General features: G+C 41.1%; 1 protein-coding gene across 4 annotated transcripts in view; it reads left to right on the top strand.

Moving 5' to 3' along the window:
- LOC124859099 (chemokine-like protein TAFA-1) overlaps positions 1-19,295 on the top strand; it is a 66,300-nt gene extending 47,005 nt beyond the window's left edge. For 2 of the 4 annotated variants that reach the window (XM_047351752.1, XM_047351665.1), the window contains exons 3-5: positions 12,848-12,988; positions 14,771-14,895; positions 18,098-18,243. In XM_047351752.1, coding sequence (XP_047207708.1) covers positions 12,848-12,988; positions 14,771-14,895; positions 18,098-18,133 — 302 coding nt within the window. In that variant the 3' untranslated portion in view covers positions 18,134-18,243. The other 2 variants (XM_047351920.1, XM_047351837.1) reach the window with 2 other exon arrangements.
- Positions 19,296-22,779: the final 3,484 nt, after the last annotated feature.

Here is a 22,779-nt window from a genome sequence, read left to right as displayed (position 1 = left end):
TAACTGGCCTTTACTACAGCTAAAAACAGGGACCTAACTGGTCCTTCAAAGAAATTGCCAAAAGACTAAATGAAGAAAACAAAAATGGGAGTGGCACAGGAGTGGGAGTCAATTTGTCAGGTGTGAGATTTCTTTTGTTATGCTGGCCTGGGATTTACCTAAACATTGCAAACCAAGGTTGGCCAATAATAATTTACACAACATGAATGTTCTTTGTACAAAGTCGAAACAGAATATTGAGGGGGGAAAAATTTAATAATCTGTCTTGCGCACAAGGAGCGACTTTTTTTGTTTTTTTTTATAATTTGATTTTCCTGCCATGTCCCTTTGGCTCCGTGATGGTTTTATGGTCTCTGGTAGCTGTTAATGTTCAGTGTTAATAATAATAGTAATACATTTTATGTATAATGCACTTTATATTTAATTAAATCTCAAAGTGCCACAATAAAACAAGTGTTTAAAAAAATGAAAACACAAAGAGAGAATAAAAACTAGGTGAGGGACAAGGAAATGAGCAAGTGTTCAATCAAAAACTCTCCTCCAGGCTCGACTGGAATAAAGGCATATGAGGCAAACTGGTTTTGTGTTGTTTGTTAAATAATATCACAGTTTTGCACTTTTGCTTCCCAGTGCTAAATATAGACAGCACCCGCAATTCGTTTCAGTCTTTATAAATTGTGTTGCAAGTGATAAATAATAACATCTGCATATCTTTCTCCCATAAATTTCCACATTTGGGTCATCTTAGGTTTTGCATATTCATGAAGGCAAACACGCGGAAAATTTGCGCATGGTGTTCTGTGGATTTTACATGTAATTCGATTTGCACCTGGTTTGTACATCGGCTTTGCTCAGACAAACCAGTTTGCACGTGGTTTTGTACACGCAAACATTTTCAAGATCAGGACTTAAATTTTTTGCCTGTAGAGCACCTTCTTCCACATATTTCACAATTATGCATTATACAGTGCTGTGTAGAAGTATTTGCCCCTTTTACAGATTTCTTCTGTTTTTCCAATTTTCTTCCCACTTAAATCGTCAAATAAGTTTGAATATTGGACAAAGATTACCTAAGAACAGTACATACATACAGCAGTTTGCAAATGACTATTTATATTTCAAAAGATGAAAAAAACTATCCAAGCCAACTCCTATGTGAAAAAGTAATTGCCCTCTAAACCTAATAACTGGTTAAGAGATCCTTATCAGCAACAACTGCTATCAAGTGTTTGCTTTAGGTGGTGATGAGTTTGCACATCGCTGTGCAGGAATTTAAATTTTCTGGTATGCATTTAAGGTCCCACCGTTGCATCTAAATCAGATTTAAGTCTGGACTTTGACCAGGCATCTCAAATATCATTCTCCTCTTTTTCTTTTTTTTTCTTCGTTTGAGCCATTCAGAGGTGGACTTGCTGGTGTACTTTGGATCATTGTCCTGCAGCAAAACCAGTAAGATGTCCAGGTCCCGAAGCAGCAAAGCAGCCCCAGATCATCACACTACTACTGCCATGTTTAACCTTTGGTATGATGTTCTTTTACTGAAATTTTGTGTTACTTTATACCAAATGTAACAAAAATTCTGTAACTGAAATTCTTGATGATCCCAGTCTTGTTCTTTTTTTACAAATGTAATACAGAGCTTTGTGCTCTCATTGGTCAACAGTGGTTTCCACCTTGGTACACTCCCATATGTGCCATTTTTGCAGGTCTACTTCAGGGATTTTTTTTATGTCAAGGTTTTGACAGTAATCAGGCCTGGGTATAGTAGTTAAATTAATTTTAAAAATATAGTTAAGTACAATTAATTCATGATTTAACAAGTAGTTCAATAACATTTTTACATTGGCTGGTTTGGATAGCTTTTTTTCCCTTAATATATGGATAATATTTTTTCCTTAAAACTGCTCTTTGTCACGGCTTGTGTAGCGGAAGACCCCGGAATGCAGACGAGCAGGCAGCATGACGGTAAATGAAATGATTTAATTAACAAAAATTTACTAAAGAGGGTGACGGCAAAAACAGACATGGGCAGGCTGGCAAAATAGGCTTGGCATGATCAAAAACGACAGACATGAACAGAGACGGTGATCCAAAATGTTTCTGCAAAGAATGAACAGAACAGATGTGTATATATAGAACAAGAACCAGGTGAAACGAGGAGACTGAATGCTAGGTGCAGGTGAACCGAATAAAGTTAATTGTCAGACAGGAGAAAACAAAACGTGGCTGGAGCAAAACAAAGACTCTTGAATACAAACTTAAACACAACTAATAAACCATGAAACTAAAGCATAACCAGATCCAAAAAATCTAACTTGACAAAACATGAATTAGAAGTCAAAAGCTAAAGCAGGAAAATAACAGAAGCATGATTCAAAACCTATCAAGAATATTAATGATAATAGGAAGAAGAACCCAAAAACACCCACAAATCATGACACTCTTCATATTTACTCCAGTGATCTTTGACTAATATCAAAATGTTGTTCATAATCTCAACCATTTAAGGGTCACAGAATGTAGAAATAGATTAAATATGGAAGGAGGTAAGTACTTTTTCATAGCTCTGTATTGTGTGGGTCTATCAGTAAAGTTTGCAGTTGTAATTTGAGAAAATGCAAAAAAGGTCAAAATATATTATTGCTCCTCCAAGGCACTGCTTATATATTAAAGCCAAAACCAGTAACATGAAAGACCAGAGAAACTTGGATCATGGACAGCATCAGTAAACACAACAGGCATTCATTTTCCTCTGGTTTTTGTTTTTCAAACCAACAATAGAAAAATCGATGCAGGGGCTAAATATGTCCTAAAAGAAAACACAATAAAAAGATCCTTCCAGACATGACAGAATAGCCACTACATATAGCACAAAGTCATGACTTTTCCATCTCAGTCTGAGCTGAAAACGAACAGGCTGTGGTGGTGTTCACCTTTTTGCCGGACAGCGTCTGTTTCCACGCTCAGGGTAAAGAAAAGGCAGGAGAAGGGAGCCTGGCAACAAAATCAGAGCAGTTCTACTTGTGACCTTTAGTTTTTTGTGACCTTTGACCTTATGAATGACAATTTGTGCATGAACCTTGTTCTCTGTCAATCACAATGTGGCTGCACATTGCAAGCAAACACTCATACACACCCAGAAGGTGTTTGTTATTTGGGAAGTTGACTTTGCTCATTGTCCCTGATAATGGGAGAAATGGAAATACAGAAAACAATTATACCCTTGCATGGTTCCAGCCCTCACCTGAAGAAAGCATTCAAATCTATCCATGTTATTCTCCCTTTTCCTCTGAAATATTCAGAGGGCAATGACAGGCTCTTGGAGCATGAAGCGTGTTGCACTTGCAGGCTGAAATCATGGGTGAACTTGAAGAGTGCTAATAAGTGTTGCATTGCTTTTGTGTGAAGGTACCCAACGCACCTGCCAGCTTGAAAATACCATACTGATTTGCATTTTTATTTGATTTTAATATATTCTTCAGAGGTGATGATTTCCAAATATAGAGTATCCTGCGTTCTTTGCTCTGTTTGCTAGCAACAAGCAATGCAAGTTAATTCTGTTGAGTAGTGTGTTTTTAATAGATCAAAGAAGGAATCTGGGGCTGTCTTATGCAATTAAGGCGATGCATTAAGAAGAACAAACCCCTGTGGGCTGTTGTTTTCAAATGATGCCCCACTGCTTCCACTGGCACATTACGATTAATGCTGTGCAGACATGCCCTTTTGTTGAGCGCATCAGACAGCATGCCATATCCTAGCACACTGACTTCATGATCAGAAAATGTTAGAATTTTAACCAAAGGCTATTGATGTTTTCAGGAACACAGGTAAAATTACAAAACATCATATACGTTGCTACAAGCAAATATTTCTTAATTCCATCCTTTACCTTGCATTGAAATTCACTTGCAAAATATTTTATTTTTAACCGCCCACACCATCTCATTGACACCTTCATTGGAAGTTCTTACATTAGTAATGTTTATTAGTTCCTGTCTATTATGCAGACATATGCAGACTTTTAACTAGACACTTCAGATACACTGAAAACTTGCTCAGATCAAAGTCAATCCAGAGTTAAATGCAATCAATTTAGTGATGATCCACCTACCTGAGCTATGGGCATGCCCAGTGACTTTCTACAACCAAAATGGTTATGTGAGGCTGTGCTAATTATCCAGCCAGAGCTAACCGTGACTGACAAACAGTGACTGTTCTTGTGTGAATAGAGGCCTGAATGATCCCCTCCTTCTGCTGTCTCACATACAAACAGAGGCCTGGACCAAAACTGACTTGACCCAAACCCACGACAAACCTTTAATTATGTAACTTGCAGGTATGAGCTGTTTATTTATTGTCTTAACCTCAGGTGGTCATACTGTCATGAAGCTCTTTTTCATTTAAAAAAAATTAATAAATGTTTTCAGATTTCAAATTGTGTTTAATTAATTAAACATTATCTGCTAACTGTATAATGACCCAATTCTGCTAATCCACTAACAGCTAATAGCAGAAATAATTTTTCATTTAGCGGATTAGTGTTTTGGCTAACCTTGGAAACCATTAAGTCAACTAACAAAATTCACAAGTTGAAGTTATGCAAGGTGACAGTGTGATTGGTATCTTAGCGGTTAGCGGTTGCAGCGGGATTCTGTGTGGTTAGCACCATGAAGGGGCCGCCTATTTCCACTGACTGGATATTATGTACAACTGACAAATATTGTTTTGCTTTCTGCTCCCACCTATGATGTGTCGCCTGGTCAGAAAGCCCTTTTAGCCATATTAAACATTGCGACTCACAAAAGTTCCCTCTCTGTCTTTCCCTTTTCAATAGAAGCTTCTTATGACTTAGTTTGATGTTCAGTTAGAACTGTACTTTAAGAGACTGCAAAAACATCTCCACAGGGATCTCCACGGTGACAAACTATTCCAAATGAAATTTCACGCATCCCTACTTTTGTAATCATAACAACGAACACCCAACTCCAATTAGCATTTATTGCCAGCGTATAAACACTAAAAATTAAAAACAATGAAAGACAAACTCAGCTTGAATAAAAAGAAGGCAAATATTTGTCCTCTTCGATTAAACTGAAGCAACAGTAAGTTGGTTAATATTGAAACAGAGAGGTCTTGCAAGAACAAATAGAAAAGGGCATGCATGTGAACACCTCTTTATATTACAAAGGGTAGGCACATCAAGTAAAATTTTGACTAGAGAAATATACATACTGTGAAAACAACAAGGCTGCCTTCAATTGGCTTTGATGGCTAAACAAGTAATGAGCAATTGATGTATGTCTGTCAAACCGGTCAGATTATGACAGGGACAACTTCAGACCTATTCCCCTCTGAGAAAGAGCTTGAGGTTTTAATTATTTTAAGTGAATTTCATACCTCTTGAACCTAGACCAAAGCGAGGTAGTTCCCAATTGTATTGAGTTTGGTTTACTGTGATACTCCTAAATAAAAAACCAACGCAAACAATGGTCTTCAAAAGTCATGTGATTAGTAAATAAAGTCCACCTGTGTATAATTTAATCTTAGTATAAATCCAACTGTTCTGTGAAGGCCTCAGAGGTTGTTAGAGAAAGGAATGAACGAGCAGCCTACCGCTGTATCTTACGCAACAAACAATGGAAATCCTTCATACAGTGCCTCCGTTTTAGGTCTTGGAAATTGATACGGTTTTTAATTATTATTATTCTTACTGAAGCAACAACTTCTGCACTTTATTTGCCAAAGTGCTCGCACTTTACATATTATAATGTTTTTCCTGTTATTGTTGTCTATCTGTCTGTCCACTATGATGTGTGCTGCTGCCTTTCTTGGCCAGGTATTCTGCCTATAAGCAAAACGCAAAAAAAACTGAGACAGAACATCACCCTTAACACTCCATTCTGACTGTGAAACATGGTGGTGGCAGCATTATGCTATGGGAATGCTATTCTTGAGAAGTGACAATGAAACTAGTCAGATTTAATGGGGAAATTGATGTAGCTAAGTTCAAGGCAATCAAAGAAGAAAACCTGTCAGGGGCTGCAAAAGACCTTTGGATGGAGTTTCACTTTCTGACAGGACGTCAGGACGCTAAGCATACAGCAAAGTACTCGTACTCGTACTCGTCGTCTTCCGCTTATCCGGGACCGGGTCGCGGGGGCAGCAGACTCAGCAGAGACGCCCAGATGTCCCTCTCTCCAGACACCTCCTCCAGCTCCTCCAGGGGGAGCCCAAGGTGTTCCCAGGCCAGCCAAGAGACATAGTCCCTCCAGCGTGTCCTGGGCCGTCCCCTGGGCCTCCTCCTGGTGGGACGTGCCTGGAACACCTCCCGAGGAAGGCGTCCAGGAGGCATCCGGTATAGATACCCGAGCCACCTCAACTGGCTCCTCTCGATGTGGAGGAGCAGCGGCTCTACTCCGAGCCCCTCTCGGATGGCCGAGCTCCTCACCCTATCTCTAAGAGAGTGCCCGGCCACCCTACGGAGTAAGCTCATTTCAGCCACTTGTATCCGGGATCTCGTTCTTTCGGTCATGACCCAAAGTTCATGGCCATAGGTGAGGGTAGGAACGTAGACCGACCAGTAAATTGAGAGTTTTGCTTTTTGGCTCAGCTCGCTCTTCACCACAACGGACCGGCACAGCGCCCCCATTACTGTGGCAGCCGCACCGATCTGTCTGTCGATCTCCCGCTCCATTCTTCCCTCACTCGTGAACAAGACCCCGAGATACTTAAACTCCTCCACTTGAGGCAGGAACTCCCCTCCAACCTGAAGAGGACAAGCCACCCTTTTCCGGTCGAGTACCATGGCCTCGGACTTGGAGGAGCTGATCCTCATCCCAGCCACTTCACACTCGGCTGCGAACCACCGCAGCGCATGCTGTAGGTCTTGGCTAGAGGGGGCCAGCAGGACCACGTCATCCGCAAAAAGAAGAGACCAAATCCACTGGTCCCCAAACCAGACCCCCTTGGCTGCGTCTAGAAATCCTGTCCATAAAAGTTATGAACAGGACCGGTGACAAAGGGCAGCCCTGCCGGAGTCCAACATGCATCGGGAACAGGTCCGACTTAGTGCTGGATATGCGGACCAAACTCCTGCTCCGCTCGTACAGGGACCGGATGGCCCATAATAAAGGGCCCCCGATTCCATACTCCTGGAGCACCCCCCACAGGGTATCATGAGGGACACAGTCGAATGCTTTCCACAAAACACATGTGAACCGGTTGGGCACACTCCCATGAACCCTCGAGCACCTTGTAGAGGGTATAGAGCTGGTCCAGTGTTCCACGGCCGGGACAAAAACCACACTGCTCCTCCTGAAGCCGAGGTTCGACTATCGGTCGGACTCTCCTCTCCAATACCCTGGCATAGGCCTTGCCAGGGAGGCTGAGGAGTGTGATCCCCCTGCAGTTGGAACACACCCTCCAGTCACCCTTCTTATGAAGGGGGACCACAACCCAGTCTGCCAGTCCAGAGGCACTGTCCCCGACCGCCATGCAATGTTGAAGAGGCGTGTCAACCATGACAGCCCTACAACATCCAGAGACTTGAGGTACTCAGGGCGGATCTCATCCACCCCCGAAGCCTTGCCACCATGGAGCTTTTTAACCACCTCAGTGACTTCAGCCTGGGTGATGAAAGAGTCCAACCCAGAGTCCCCAGCCTCTGTTTCCACCACGGAATGCGTGATGGCAGGATTGAGGAGATCCTCGAAGTACTCCTTCCACTGCCCGATAATGTCCTCAGTCGAGGTCAGCAGTCTCCCACCCCCACTATAAACAGTGTTGGCGAAGCACTGCTTCCCCCTCCTGAGGTGCCGGACGGTTTGCCAGAATCGCTTCGAGGCCAACCGCTAGTCCTTCTCCATGGCCTCACTGAACTCCTCCCAGGCCTGAGTTTTTGCCTCTGCCACAGCCCGGGCCGCTGCACGGTTGGCCTCATGGTACCCGTCAGCCGCCTCAGGAGTCCCACAAGCAAACCACAGCCGATAGGACTCCTTCTTCAGCTTGACAGCATCCCTTACTGCCGGTGTCCACCACCAGGTTCTGGGATTGCCACCGCGACAGGCACCGCAGACCTTACGGCCGCAGCTACGGGCAGCAGCATCGACAATAGATGCGGAGAACATGGTCCACTCGGACTCTATGTCTCCAACATCCCCCTGGATCTGGTCGAAGCTCTCCTGGAGGTGGGAGTTGAATACATCCCTGGCCGAGGGCTCTGCCAGGCATTCCCAGCAGACCCTCACTATGCGCTTGGGCCTGCCAAGTCTGTCCGGCTTTCTCCTCCTCCAGCGGATCCAACTGTAGGCGACTGTGGCTCAGTAGGAAGAGTAGTCGTCTTGCAATCAGAAGGTTGTGGGTTCGATTCCAGCTTCCTCCTGTCATATGTCGATGTGCCCCTGGGCAAGGCACTTAACCTCAAGTTGCCTACCGATCTGCGTATTGGTGTATAAATGTGTGAGCGTTAGTGAGTGCGATTGGGTGAATGTGGCGCTAGTGTAAAGCACTTTGAGCGGTCTGTATGACTGGAAAAGTGCTATATAAGTTCAGTCCATTTACCATTTAACTCACCACCAGGTGGTGATCAGTGGACAGCTCAGCCCCTCTCTTCACCCGAGTGTCCAAAACATGTGGCCGAAGGTCTGATGATACGACAACAAAGTCGATCATCAACCTCCTGCCTAGGGTGTCCTGGTGTCAAGTGTACTGATGGACAACCTTATGTTTGAACATGGTGTTCGTTATGGACAATCCGTGACTAGCACAGAAGTCCAATAACAAAACACCACTCGGATTCGGATCGGGGATGCCATTCCTCCCGATCATGCCTCTCCAGGTGTCACTGTTGTTCCCCACGTGGGCGTTGAAGTCCCCCAGCAGACTAATGGAGTCCCCGCGAGGGGCACTATCCAGCACCCCTGACAGGGACGCCAAGAAGGCCGGGTACTCTGCACTACCACTCGGCCCGTAGGCTGAAATGATAGTCAGAGACCTCTCCCCAACCCGAAGGTGCAGGGATACGACCCTTTCTCATCTCAGCTGGGGGGCAACAAGCAAACCCACACCAGCCCGCCGCCTCTCCCCGTGGGCCACTCTAGAGTAGAAGAGAGTCCAACCCCTCTCAAGGAGATGGGTTCCAGAGCCCACGCTGTGCGTGGAGGCGAGCCCGACTATTTCTAGTCGATATCTCTCGACCTCCCGCACAAGCTCAGGCTCCTTCCCCCCCCAGCGAGGTGACATTCCACGTCCCTAGAGCCAGCCTAAGCATCCGGGGATCGGACCGCTGAGGTCTCCACCTTCGTCCGCCACCCAATCCTCTTTGCACCGGTCCCTCACGGTTACCCCTGCAGGTGGTGGGCCCACTGGGGGATGGCCTCGTGTCTCTCGTTCGGGCTTGGCCCGGCCGGGTCCCACGAGGAGCAACGCGGCCACCAGGCGCTTTCCGACGAGTCCTGACCCCAGGCCTGGCTCCAGGGTGGGACCCCGGCTCCGCCGTACCAGGGGCATTTAGGCCCCAGACAACATAGCCTCTAGGATCATTTGAGCACTCAAACCCCTCCACCACGTTAAGGTGGCGGTTCAAGGAGGGGGCATACACCAAAGCTGCCGTGAAATGGCTTAGAATAAAGCATCTTCATATGTTAGAATGGCCCTGTCAATTCTAGACCAAAATCCAATTGACAATCTGCCAAAAGACATAAAATTTGCCATTCACAGATCCTCCCCACCTAGTCTGACTGAGGTTAAGTTATTTTGGGAAGAAGAATAAGGAAAATGTTCTAGATGCTCTAGATGCACAAAGTCAACAGAGACATACAGAAAAGATCTGCAACTGTATTTTCAGTGAAAGGTGCTTTTCCAAAGTATTAACTCAGGGGGTTGAATAGAAATGCTATAGAATAGAAATACACTGCTCAAAAAAATAAAGGGAACACTCAAATAACACATCCTAGATCTGAATGAATGAAATATTCTCATTGAATACTTTGTTCTGTACAGAGTTTAATGTGCTGACAACAAAATCACACAAAAATCATCAATTGAAATCAAATGTATTAACCAATGGAGGCCTGGATTTGGAGTCACACATAAAATTAAAGTGGAAAAACAAATGCAGGCTGATCCAACTTTGATGTAGTGTCCTTAAAACAAGTCAAAATGAGGCTCAGTATTGTGTGTGGCCTCCACGTGCCTGTATGACCTTCCTACAATGCCTGGGCATGGTCCTGATGAGACAGCGGATGGTCGGTCTCCTGAGGGATCTCCTCCCAATCCTGGACTAAAGCACCCGCCAACTCCTGGGCAGTGTGTGGGGCAACGTGACGTTGGTGGATGGAGCAAGACATGATGTCCCAGATATCTTCAATCAGATTCAGGTCTGGGGAACGGGCGGGCCAGTCCATAGCTTCAATGTCTTCATCTTGCAGGAACTGCTGACATACTCCAGCCATGTGGCCCTCCAAACAAATGCCACCCCACACCATAACTGACCCACTGCCAAACCGGTCATGCTGAAGGATGTTGCAGGCAGCAGATCGCTCTCCACGGTGTCTCCAGACTCTGTCATGTCTGTCACATGTGCTCAGTGTGAACCTGCTTTCATCTGTGAAGAGCTCAGGGCGCCAGTGGTGAATTTGGCAATCCTGGTGTTCTCTGGCAAATGCCAAGCGTCCTGCACGGTGTTGGGCTGTGAGCACAACCCCCATTTGAGGACGTCGGGCTCTCATACCATCCTCATGGAGTCGGTTTCTAACCGTTTGTGCAGACACATGCACATTTGTGGCCTGCTGGAGGTCATTTTGTAGGGCTCTGGCAGTGCTCCTTCTGTTCCTTCTTGCACAAAGGTGGAGGTAGTGGTCCTGCTGCTGGGTTGTTGCCCTCCTACGGCCTCCTCCACGTCGCCTGGTGTACTGGCCTGTATCCTGGTAGCACCTCCAGGCTCTGGACGCTGACAGACACACCAAACCTTCTTGCCACAGCTCGCATTGATGTGCCATCCTGGATGAGCTGCACTACCTGAGCCACTTGTGTGGGTTGTAGAGTCCGTCTCATGCTACCACGAGTGTGAAAGCACCACCAACATTCAAAAGTGACCAGAACCTCAGCCAGAAAGCGTAGGTACTGAGAAGTGGTCTGTGGTCCCCACCTGCAGAACCACTCCTTTATTGAGTGTGTCTTGCTAATCGCCAAAGATTTCTCCCTGTTGTCTATTCAATTTGCACAACAGCATGTGAAATTGGTTGTCAATCAGTGTTGCTTCCTAAGTGGACAGTTTGATTTCACAGAAGTTTGATTTACTTGGAGTTATATTGTGTTGTTTAAGTGTTCCCTTTATTGTTTTGAGCAGTGTACTATTGCAGGGCACTATATGTTTTTTTTACACACAAGCCTTCCTTATCCAGTGGTTGAATGTCTAAACTGTTCAAAACAATGTACATTAATTCAGTGGTATCTTTCACAATGTACAATTGACCCCTCGTCAATGCATTTCTGAGTTTATTTAACTGAGAGCAAGCAAAGTAACTTATGAGTAGCTTCAGATCATTATCAGATCATCTGGAGTGATTTGGTACAGTTTACTTTTTTATACAGCAGGGTTTCACTTAAGGCTGAGTGCAGAGATGGATTTTTGCTTAAGAGAAACCGCTCTGCATCAAGAGGACCTTGAAAACTAAAATATTCAAATGTCGTAAAGTGATATGCAAATCCAGGCATGACGCATTTCACAAACCCACAGCTCATTGTCAAACATAACTTCTAATCACTTTGCTGGCAATATACCAGATATTTTCTCCCTCTCAGCACTCCTGCTCTCTGCAGCCTCCTTGATCTTGTGTCACGCTGACAGGTGTAATTGTCAGATGGTCCTTTACCGCACAACTCTCATCTGTGGAGAGTCTGAGAACGGTGGGTGGGAGAGGCTGGTAGTTCCGTGTGGGTCACATCCGTATGGTCTAGGTGTGTGATCCTTCAGGACACAACCAGCACTTCGGTGATAATTGTGTGGAGGCTCCAGTGTTAATAATTCTAACAACCCCAAAGCAGACCTTTCCTTCTGTCAATAGGTTTAATTTTTATACTGCAATCCAACACATCTATTCATCTTTTTTTTTTTACTTTCAGCATGCTACAGGGATCTTTCTGAGAGAGAGAGAGAGAGAGAGAGAGAGAGAGGAAAGCACAGAAATAATTTCTTGGGTCTTTCGCAAAAGTACCTGTTAACAGTTATTTACTGCACCAACCAAAGCGGTCATTAATCACATAAAAAAGATATTTAACATGCAAAACTGTCAGTTTATTTTATCATTTTTTTCTGAAAAGTTCATTTACAGCAACTAATTACATAAATTAAACTAAAACTGTATATTTTATTGGGATTTCCAGCTAAATATAATTACACAGTTTCCATATCATTTGTTTTTATTATTAAACCATCATTATACAAGCTGCTCTGTATATCTGATCAAACCATATGAAACTATATTTAGGCAGGACAGTCCTGTGGTCCCAACCATTAAGTTGTGACCTGCTCAAAGGTCATGCTATAAACCTGACAGGTAGAATGCCTCTGTATCTGAAAATATCTGAAACCTGTCATGTACCTATGACCAGAATGTGTGTTATAATGAGATCTGAAGCAAGACAGGTTTGCTTCAGGTTGCAATGAAATAAATGAGTAAAGAAACATATTGATATGGAACAATTTTCTCAAAAGAAAATGTTATTTTCCATTTCATAAACTTGTATTTGTAAGATTTGTATAAATACTTTTGCAAGGCAGTGTAGTTATATGGGCTGATGTTTACTCAATATATTTTAATGTTTTGTCTGTTTTTTTCCTCCTCAGAAGGCGGCACGTGTGAAGTAATAGCTGCTCACAGATGCTGTAATAAGAACCGAATTGAGGAGCGATCACAGACGGTGAAGTGTTCCTGTCTGCCTGGCAAGGTAGCTGGAACCACAAGAAATAGACCCTCATGTGTGGACGGTTAGTATTTTGGAAATAAAATGGCAACATTGAGCTATCAGCTTAGACTAGATCCTGTCTTGTGGTTGCAGAAAAAAAAAGCTTAGACAATGTGTCAGTGCTTTCTACAGTAAAATGATTATTGCACTCCATCAAATGTGATGCCATGAACAAAAAAAACAAAAGATACAGAGATTTGTTCATATCTCCTAAAATACAAAGCCAACCATGCAGTACCTTGTCTCAAATAAGACAACATTAGGGATAATGTCACAAGCACATTTTGTTGCTGACAGACAAACACAAGGTTTTTTGAAAGTGGGGGCTTTGCTTCACATCGAGACAAACACGGTGGCAGAGTTTACCATACCTGAGGGAAGAGGAGAAAAATATAAAGCAGCAAAATACAAAGAGATTTAGGCAAAATAAATGTTGTTTACATATACAGTTGGTAGGTATTTAATAATGGTTACATGTATGCTTTGACAAATGTCTCCAATACTGCCTCAATCCTTTTCATGAAATGGATTTGGTGCATCGGTATAACATAACTTAAAAACATATTGGCTCCAGGAAACCTCTCACCTGCAGCTTTTATCTTAAATCCTTTTGCAAATATTACAGCAATCTGTGAGCAGACCGCGGGAATTTGAGATCTCTCGATGTCAGCTCTGACAGATTATTTCCCTCGGTCTCACATTACAAACCATTTACTGTCTACTTACCCTGTATTTAAAGCAATTTTCTCTTCTGATGGAAAGTGTGTGGTGTGCATTAAAGTCAAGTCTGAGTCACACCTCCCAGTCCTCTCTTCTGAAAGAAAAGTCAAAGTTTCCCCCTCAGCATTTAGGTCTAATTGCATGCAAAGAAGAAACTGCATTGCAGAATGTACATATTTTTTCTCTATGCTGCTGATATTCTTCATTGTTTCTTGCAAAAGGCGACTCTAGTAGACAAAGAAATGTAAAATATTGAACATTATCTACTTCAACTGAAGGTCCAACATTTTAGCTTGATAAATTGGATCAGGAGATGCTGAAATGTCGTATATCAATAAATTTGTGTGATCAGCTGTAAAACCTGGTTCAGAATGAAATATAATATCAAGGTTTATGTTGGGTTGTAAAAGGTAATACAATGCCTCAAATTTTATAGTCTCTAGTTAAAGCATAAAAAGGCTTAAATACACCCAGATTGTCTGCACTAAGTTTTAAGTTACACTTAATTATGGCTTAGTGGCTTAGTTTTTAAGTTATCTGGGTTTTGGGTGGTATTACAAGGTATCAAAACCTTGTGATCGTTCCCAGAGCAGATTTATTTTTAATAACCAACTTATGTAATAAAACTACCAACACCTAAAGTTCAGTGGAAATCGACAAATGTCTAAACATTATTTATCTGTTATTAAGGTAACATACCGAAGTTATTTTTCATGACTCATGTAGGTCTTAAATTTAAATCATTAGAGTCTTATTGAGGTCTCAATAAGTCTTAAATTTATCTCACCAAAACCTGTAGAAAACCTGGATTAAAAACCTTTAAAAAGGTTTGATTTCCAAAACAGAAGATACATTTCATTGGTCATATAACTGTGTAATAGAATATGGAAGAAATTTACAGGGTCAGCATTACTAGAGAGCACAAAAATATAAACAAAATTCTAAATTGTACGAGGTAACTCTTGGCTCAATTGAAATGGAGTTACCCATTCAGGCTTTGTGCTCATCTATTTTTTAGGTCCTGGATTTTGTTTCACTCTCATTTAAAGTTAAACATACCCACTACTGATTCTCTTGTCTGTAGCATCCATAGTAATTGGGAAGTGGTGGTGTGAGATGGAGCCTTGCCTGGAGGGGGAGGAATGCAAGACGCTCCCTGACAACTCAGGCTGGATGTGCTACGCCGGAAACAAGATCAAAACCACTAGGGTAAGTTAACCTTTCAGAACTGAGAAAAATTATTAATCATTCTCTCTCAGTGCTTTTATACCAGTTTAGGATGGATTTCATTGTTGAAAATAAGTTTGAGGTTCAGTCAACTGAACTTAAAACTTAACAAATTAACTTTGATCTATAATCAGTTAAAGTCACTAGATGCAAATATCTCTCTATAAATCAGAATAACATTGAAGAGTAACATATTTTATTTATTCAATTCAAAACATGAATTAGACATGGAGCGATATATTTATTTCAAATGCTTATGTCGGTTACAATTTCTTTTTACAAAAAAACAAAGATTTTTTAAAAGAATGTTAGCCTAAGTATGTCCAGTTACTGTACATTGTCCACTGTACTGTACAGTTTGTGTACTCAGCCTGTGGCACTGCTGAGCAGTTAAGCAAGCTTAGGTTGGTTTAACAACAGCCTTGGTCCATCTGCATTGGTGGCTTTGATTTTTTGCATCCTGCTCTTGACAAGGAAGGTGAGTTTGCTGGGCAATTAAGCACAGTGGTCTAACCAGGTACTGGTACTTTTGGCAGCATGGGCAGGTACCAAGTCCTGTGGGAAAACTGAATCAGTGTCTCTGTAAAGCTTTGGACTTGATAAAACACGTTGAAATGAAACGACTCCTGAAATCATCGCTGACTGTGAAAACATCACACCGGACCTCAAGCAAATGTGGATTATGTGCCTCTCCATTTTCCCTCTAGAGTCTGGGACCTTGATTTCCAAAATAGATGCAAAATTTACTTTCATCTGAAAAGAGAACGTTAAACCACAGAGCAACGGTACAATCTGGTTTCTCCTTAAGCCAAGTAATATGCTTCTGACATTGTCTCCCCTTCAGGGGTGACTTAATAGGATGAATGTGACAGTTGTAACCCATGTCCTTGATACAGTGTGTTTTGGCTTTTGAAGCACTGACTCAAGCAGCATTCCACATCTTGTGAATCTCCCCAAAGATCCCGAAGAAGCTCTGCATAACTTCTAAAGGCTGTAGTTATCCCCGCTGTTTGTCCTTTGTTTTCTACCACACCTTTTCTTCCTATTAAACTTTGCATTAATATTCTTGGATACAGCACTCTGTGAAATTCCAGACTCGTTAGTATTGACCTTTTGTGGCCCACCCTCCCTATGGAGGATAACCGTGGCTGTCTACTGTACAACTGACAAGTCAGCTCCCTTGCCTATAATTGTAGAGGTCGTAACATAACATTTCTCGAATAAAAATATATTTTCAATTGTTTTAAGTAATATTCTAATTCTCTGAGCAGCTGAAGTTAGTTTTTTATAAACTGTAAGGCATAATCATCATCATATCAAGACTGTCTACTTCTACATGTGCATGAACTTGGATGACTTCCTATTCTTAATCTATAAGGTCCAATTGATTGATGGATCCACAGCCGCCAGGAACAGCAACTTTAGCTATTATTTAAACATCTTCCACAATGTTTAGGAGTGTGTTTATAATTAGATTAGAAAAAAACAGAATTGCAGCCTTCGATCAAATTATAGCCAAAGATGCTCAAGACGTTTGAGGTCAAGACTCTGTGCAGGCCAGTCAGTTTTTTTCACACCAAATGTTTACACCTGCAGCCATGGCAGTGATTGGAACACGATAATTCATTAACCTGGTGGTGTGACCCAATACTTTTGTCAATATAGTGTGTGTGTCTATATATTAATATATATATATATAATATATATATAATATATATATATATATATATATATATATATATATATATATATATATATATATATATATATATGTATATATATGTATATATGTATTAGACAGAGAGAGATATGTGTCTCGTGTCTATGTGTGTATGTATACGGCCGGCACAAAGTGAGCATTTACATGTTGTGCTCCTGGAATTGGATCAGGTTATTAATTGAGCATCAAAATGTAAAAAGAAACGAGAGAAGCAAGAAACAAAGAATAAAGAGCGCAATTAATTGGAAAGGATATTTAAACTAAACCAAGCTATTCGCTAGTTGATCAAAAGTTCCAGACTACTGACTAAAGAAAATCACCAAACAGAACTTAAAAAGTACCAGGAGGGTGGCGGAAAAGTTGCTTCGTTACTGTAGCTTTAAGAAGGGCATATACAATTGGGAAATAGTGTTTGTTTTTTCATCCATTCCCAAATATTTCAGATAGATTTACATCAGGTGACCATTTAGAGTAGTCCAAAAGAGGGACTTTTGTCAGACAGGCATAATATCATTTTGCTTCCTACTTTTGAAATATCCAGTCATTACTGCACAGATAAGGGCCCTCAGTAAAGAGAGATGCACATTAAATCATCTCCACATACCCTGCAGTTTGAGGCCCCTGACCAACCTGAAGCCTTATTTTTCCATTGAAAGAAAAAGCTCTCTAGATCATGATAGAGCTGCCTTCCCTGTGATGATAGAAGCCAACAGGACCATCCAGGCTACATTTTATTCTCGTCAGAGAATATGCTTTTCTGCCACCATTCATTGCCCCATGTTTGCTGCTCCCATACCAAGTTCAAAAGGGCCGTTGTTTGGTGTGGGAAGAGAAGTGGCTTTTGTTCTTTAAACTCTTATGGTTTTTGGGTTGCAGTCAGCATCAGCAAGAGCCTTAAATTGGATAGAGGATCTGTCTGTTTCTTCATGGACAGCAAAATAGATCCTCTGGCGTAGTACAGGTGAAATTGTTTGGGGTCGCCCATATGACATTTTTGTACCAATCGCCTGAGGATCTTTCAGGAAATTTTAAATGAATGTCTCACTGTGTCCAACCTCTGCAGTGATGGAGCATTGTGAAAGGCCCTGTGTGTGCATTTTAAAAATCCTGCCATGTTCAAGGACAGAAAGCAGTTTTGCCTTTCCCATCCGTGGGTCATAAAAATGTGACAGCCTGATAGAAAATGACATGAAAGTCAGATTTTTGTGCACATTTTGACTCCTTACAGCTAAGGGTTTTAAACATTTGATCAGCTGTTGGACAGCTTGTTTGAGTTTAAATCCAGTGTTTTTCTCTCTTCCTCCTGTATATATATTTTTTTGGCATTGTGGAAGTTCCACTTACAATAAAATCTGGTCTTAAAATGAAAATGATGAAATTCAACATTCATTCTCAAAATGAAAAACATTCACAGAAATAATGACGGGGCCGGAGCACTCACTTGCCTAATAAATGTGCTTGCAGAGCGGAGCTGAGGGAGACAAACGTACAGCAATGTGAAGCTGGCTGTGGAATAACTAAACAGCGGTTATTGCTTCTGAATTTTACTGCAAATTGACTTGTTTGACTAGACAACATAGTCTAACCTTCTATTTCTGCCTTGCATTTTTTTGTCAGAACACTCAGCCATACACAACATCGACGTATTAAAATTTGGTTGCAGAGGATGCAAGGGAATACCTCTGGTTCAAAGGTCAGTCTTTTTCTATATGCATAAGCACCACTGTAGTAATTTATGTCTCTTGTCTAATTGCTCATCTTTGCAAAGGGTAAGCAGACATTTCATGCTAATGCCTGTGATATTCACACTTTTTTTTACTTATTATAGCACTGTCATTGGACCAATTATCACAAGAGACAATGAACCTATTGTTGCTTCAAGAAATGTGAACACTTTCAAATAAAAGTGTAAACAGATGTAGAATACATAAAGCACATCTTGCTTGAGGCTCCTGAAAATACTGACGCTTCAGGCAGCCTGCGAGGAACTTCATCACAACCCTGTAATGAATCTATTTTCATCTTTTTTTTTTTTCCAACTTTGACACGGAGGATGGCTGTCTCTGCATTTGGAATAATATTTTGGGGGTGACTGCTTAGCGAGATGGATGTCTGCAGCAAAATACCAACACAGGAGAGAAGATATCAAAGGACATGGAAGAAGCAAGTGCAGAAATTGACAGCCCTCAGGATTTTTTTTTTCTCTTTTTTTAATATTGTGGAGTGTAAAATAGTATGCATAAATTGTTTGTCTTTTCCAGTGTACATAAAAACTTAATTTGTGCTGTTGGTAAATCTTCCCTCTTCCTCTAACATGCAAAATCCCAAACAGCCAAAGGTTGATGAAATTGAGTATATGATGTGAAGATGAAACAAATGTATTGTGAAAGAGATGTTTGTGTGTCTTCACACATTTTACCATTAGTGTGTGGGCTACTTGTATGCCTTTCATCATCTCCTAAATGACTTCACGAATTGAACTCACGACCATTTGCCCTGGAACTGATGAACCCAACAGAAATGTGCAATCAGTGGGTTGTTTTCAATATTTGAAATGCCTTATTTATGTTAAATGGTTCAAATGATGATTCTGTATATATGAAACCCTTTATTGATACATGCTGAATTCCATTAAAATTGTTGTTCCTGTAACTTACCTGAACACATTTTTTTTACTTTCACTTGATTAAATCTAAATACTGTGACATATGAATAATTAAACTTATAATTAACTTATCTTCAGTTTGCAGGGGTATGATAATTTCACAATTTTTTTTTTGGTCTAAAAGAAGTTCATTCATACAAAAATTCCAAAAACAGCTATTTAAAACTTGAATTGCACAAAATCTATTAAGTTTCCATAACTACCAAAGTAACCCTGCAGGACCCCCGCAATGTTTTTTTTTTAAAATAAATTTGTAATTTAATTTTTCGACACAATCAATTAATCTAAACAAACAACAAACAAACTAACTTATTTTAGGTAGTTGTTAAAATATTCTACAAAAAATGGGACACTACTCTAAAAAACTGATTCATCATCAGTTCTTGGCAATTTGGTGTATGCAGACATACAGTACATCACTTTATAAGTCTGTTCGCATCATTAATCCTGCAGCAGACATCAGCATGATCTAATTTTTTCTCATTAAGGCAGAATATAAACAAAAAGCCAAATGTAATACATCTCAAAACATCAACCTGATAGTACAGCGGGATCTGTATTTTTGTTCTTGTAACATTTTAAATTTAGAAATCTGTTATTCGGCTGCACAGTGGCTCAGTTGGTAGCACTGTTCCCTTGCAGCAAGAAGGTTCTGGGTTCGATTGCCGGGGGTCTTTCTGCATGGAGTTTACATGTTCTCCCCGTGCATGCGTGGGTTCTCACCAGGTACTCAGGCTTCCTCCTACAGGCGTGGGGAGTTACTGCGTGTCCGCTGTTAAACTCCAAGGAGAGCGGTCAATCTCCGTCCTCTGGCCTCTTTGGCGAAAGGGGAAAATATGATCTGACCGTCAGCAGTCGACTGGAACAAAAACAAGGATGGCAATCCGTCTCCTTGAAACTCCGTGGTTTTTTGGTTACGTGTTAAACTCACGTCTTCGATTGGCAAAGTGAAAACTTACAAACCTTCTTATTCCTGTAAGCTTAATTTGCTTAGTTTTCTCGTTGGCCAACGATGAGAATGAATGAAATCCACGTGGGACCTCTTCTCCAGAATGCTGCTTTAGATGCCGGTAACCGTGTTTAGGTCCCAAGCTGAAGGAAATGGTGGGCCGTCTCATCCTCTGTTATATAGTGGACTGTGGCCTCAGAGCTGCATCCTATCAGCCGCGGTGGCCGCTGGGATTTGTAGTAGCGGACAGTCCTGGGATATAAAATGGCCGAAAACATTGGAAAGGCATAGTGGCGTCCAGCAACATGCAAATGGTCCAATATTCAGCAAAACATGGTCCAACAAGGTAAAATATGGCAACACTTCCGATTGTACATTTCAGCTGTTATTTTGCTGCAAAAAATAAGTTAGATGAGAAAATATTTACATGTTTTACAGTATTTGCAAGCACAACCCCTACCTATTCATTTTAATGGTTGCCACACAAAATGTTTCAGAAACATTTGGCATTCCCTAATCATTGTACACATATGGTTGAAGCCTAAGGATGAGGAGCAATATGTAAAATGGGACTTAGCCGTGAAAATTAAGGAGTAGCAGTGACATCACATTAAAGGCCACAAGGATGAATGTAGGGATAGGAATAGGAGTAATGCTAAAAAATGGAAAAATCTACTTCTTATTGCTTTCTATGTTTGTGCTAAGCTATATAGCTCCTGCAAAGAATAATAAATCTTTCAATCCAGCCTGAGCAAGACACTAATCAACCATACTTCCAAAAATCCCAAATTATTACTTTTCATTATCAGCAGCTAAAAAAAACTAATTAACCCAAACTTGTATGTCTGAGCCAGAAACACGTTCATTAATTGGTGTGGCTATGCATATTTCAAAAGACTACTACACACACAGATGAATGGGTATCAGAACTAGCAGTTGTAAGGGCAGAGCACAGCAGGATACAGACCAAGTCTTTTAAAGCCAAAGTCCCTCTGGAATTATTCCCAGAGGAACTGCCGGTGTGGTGTATAGTGTCATCTATTAACAGAAGTCAATTTGAAGTCTTTTTTAGGCATTTACCAAAGCAGAAGAACTTGACATTAATGATTTTAGATGTTCTCATTTCTCAACCTAAAAATAAATTGGTATCTGCCAACTTAAAGCATGGCTTGTCAGCCACAACTGTTTTAAGTCAAAAAAGTAACTGCATGAACCTCAGGTCACTTGCAGACAATGTAAGTACTACACCTGTAAAAATATTCATATGCAAGATTTGGTTATGTTATAACCACAAACATCAATGTATATTATTTGGGTTTTCTGTGATAGACACAAGGTATTGCATAAATCATAGATGTCACCAGACCTATCCTACTAGTTCACGTGCCCTAGCGTAAATCTGCAGTTCCCAATAAAATGTTGAAAATATTACAGAAACTTGGAAGCATACTCTGGGTATTTGCTACACATTTATTTCAGAAGGTTTTTACATTGGCATACTTACCTCTAATTCTGCCTTTGTTAGTATGAGTACATCAGGGCACAGCAGTGAAAGCTACTTTAGATAACCACCATAGTTCATCATAGCTGGGGGTTGTGACCCAATATCTCTTTTTCCAGAATGCTCTGAGTCAATAGCCTGCAGAACCGGGTTTCGCTGCAATTCCAACTCCAAGTCTATAGCCACTCTTTGCCACATTTGCACACATTTTTTGCTCATTCCTCTTTAGAAAATAGCTGAACCTCAGTTGGATTGGGTGGAGACTGTCTTATTACTGATTCTCTAAGAGTAAATTTTATTCAGGGGTAACAGAGTAACAGAGGGCGGTCTATAAATGTACCCCACAATTTTTAGATTATCATTTGTTAAAAAAAATGAAAAACACTTATCCTATTTCTTCCATGTCACAAATGTATACCATTTTGTGTTGGTCTATCACATAATCCTAATAAATTAACAGTTGTAACGTGACCAAATTTTAAAACTTCACTGGGTGTGAATATGTCTTGATTATCACTTGACCTGCTCGGTGGGTTCTTTGGTCTTCATGATCATTTTGTTCACTAATGTTCTTTAACCAACCCCTTGAGCCTGTGTTCTTGCACTAGATTTTATTTAGCCCAGGTTGGAGTAAATGGGGCTGAAAAAGTGATGATGTCATTTTTCTCCTACTTCATATTTATGCCCTACTTTGTGTTGGTCTACCTCACGAATAGTTAAAAAAAAAAAAAAAACAAGTGGCGGTTTTAAGGTTTTAACATGACAAATATGAATACCTCGCTGTTTCTTTTGTTGATGTTACATTGCACTGTATTTCTAACATTGTATCTTCTAGCAAAGAATAAACACCTTGCCATTTTTACTCAGATAAAAGATAGAACATTGTATTATGGTTTTGTACAAATACAGCTTTAATTAGTAACTTAAAACCCTTTATCCACATGCAATCTTGACACTCTCATAATATGTTATCACATCTTGGCTGTCCACCAAGGGAGCATAGAAGAAATAGATTAAGCGTTCACTCCACT

This window comes from Girardinichthys multiradiatus, chromosome 1 (assembly GCF_021462225.1).
Source record: "Girardinichthys multiradiatus isolate DD_20200921_A chromosome 1, DD_fGirMul_XY1, whole genome shotgun sequence".
In the NCBI taxonomy this organism is placed as follows: Eukaryota; Metazoa; Chordata; class Actinopteri; order Cyprinodontiformes; family Goodeidae; genus Girardinichthys; species Girardinichthys multiradiatus.
Note: the sequence above shows the minus strand (reverse complement) of the source record. Positions and strands in the feature narration are given on the sequence as shown.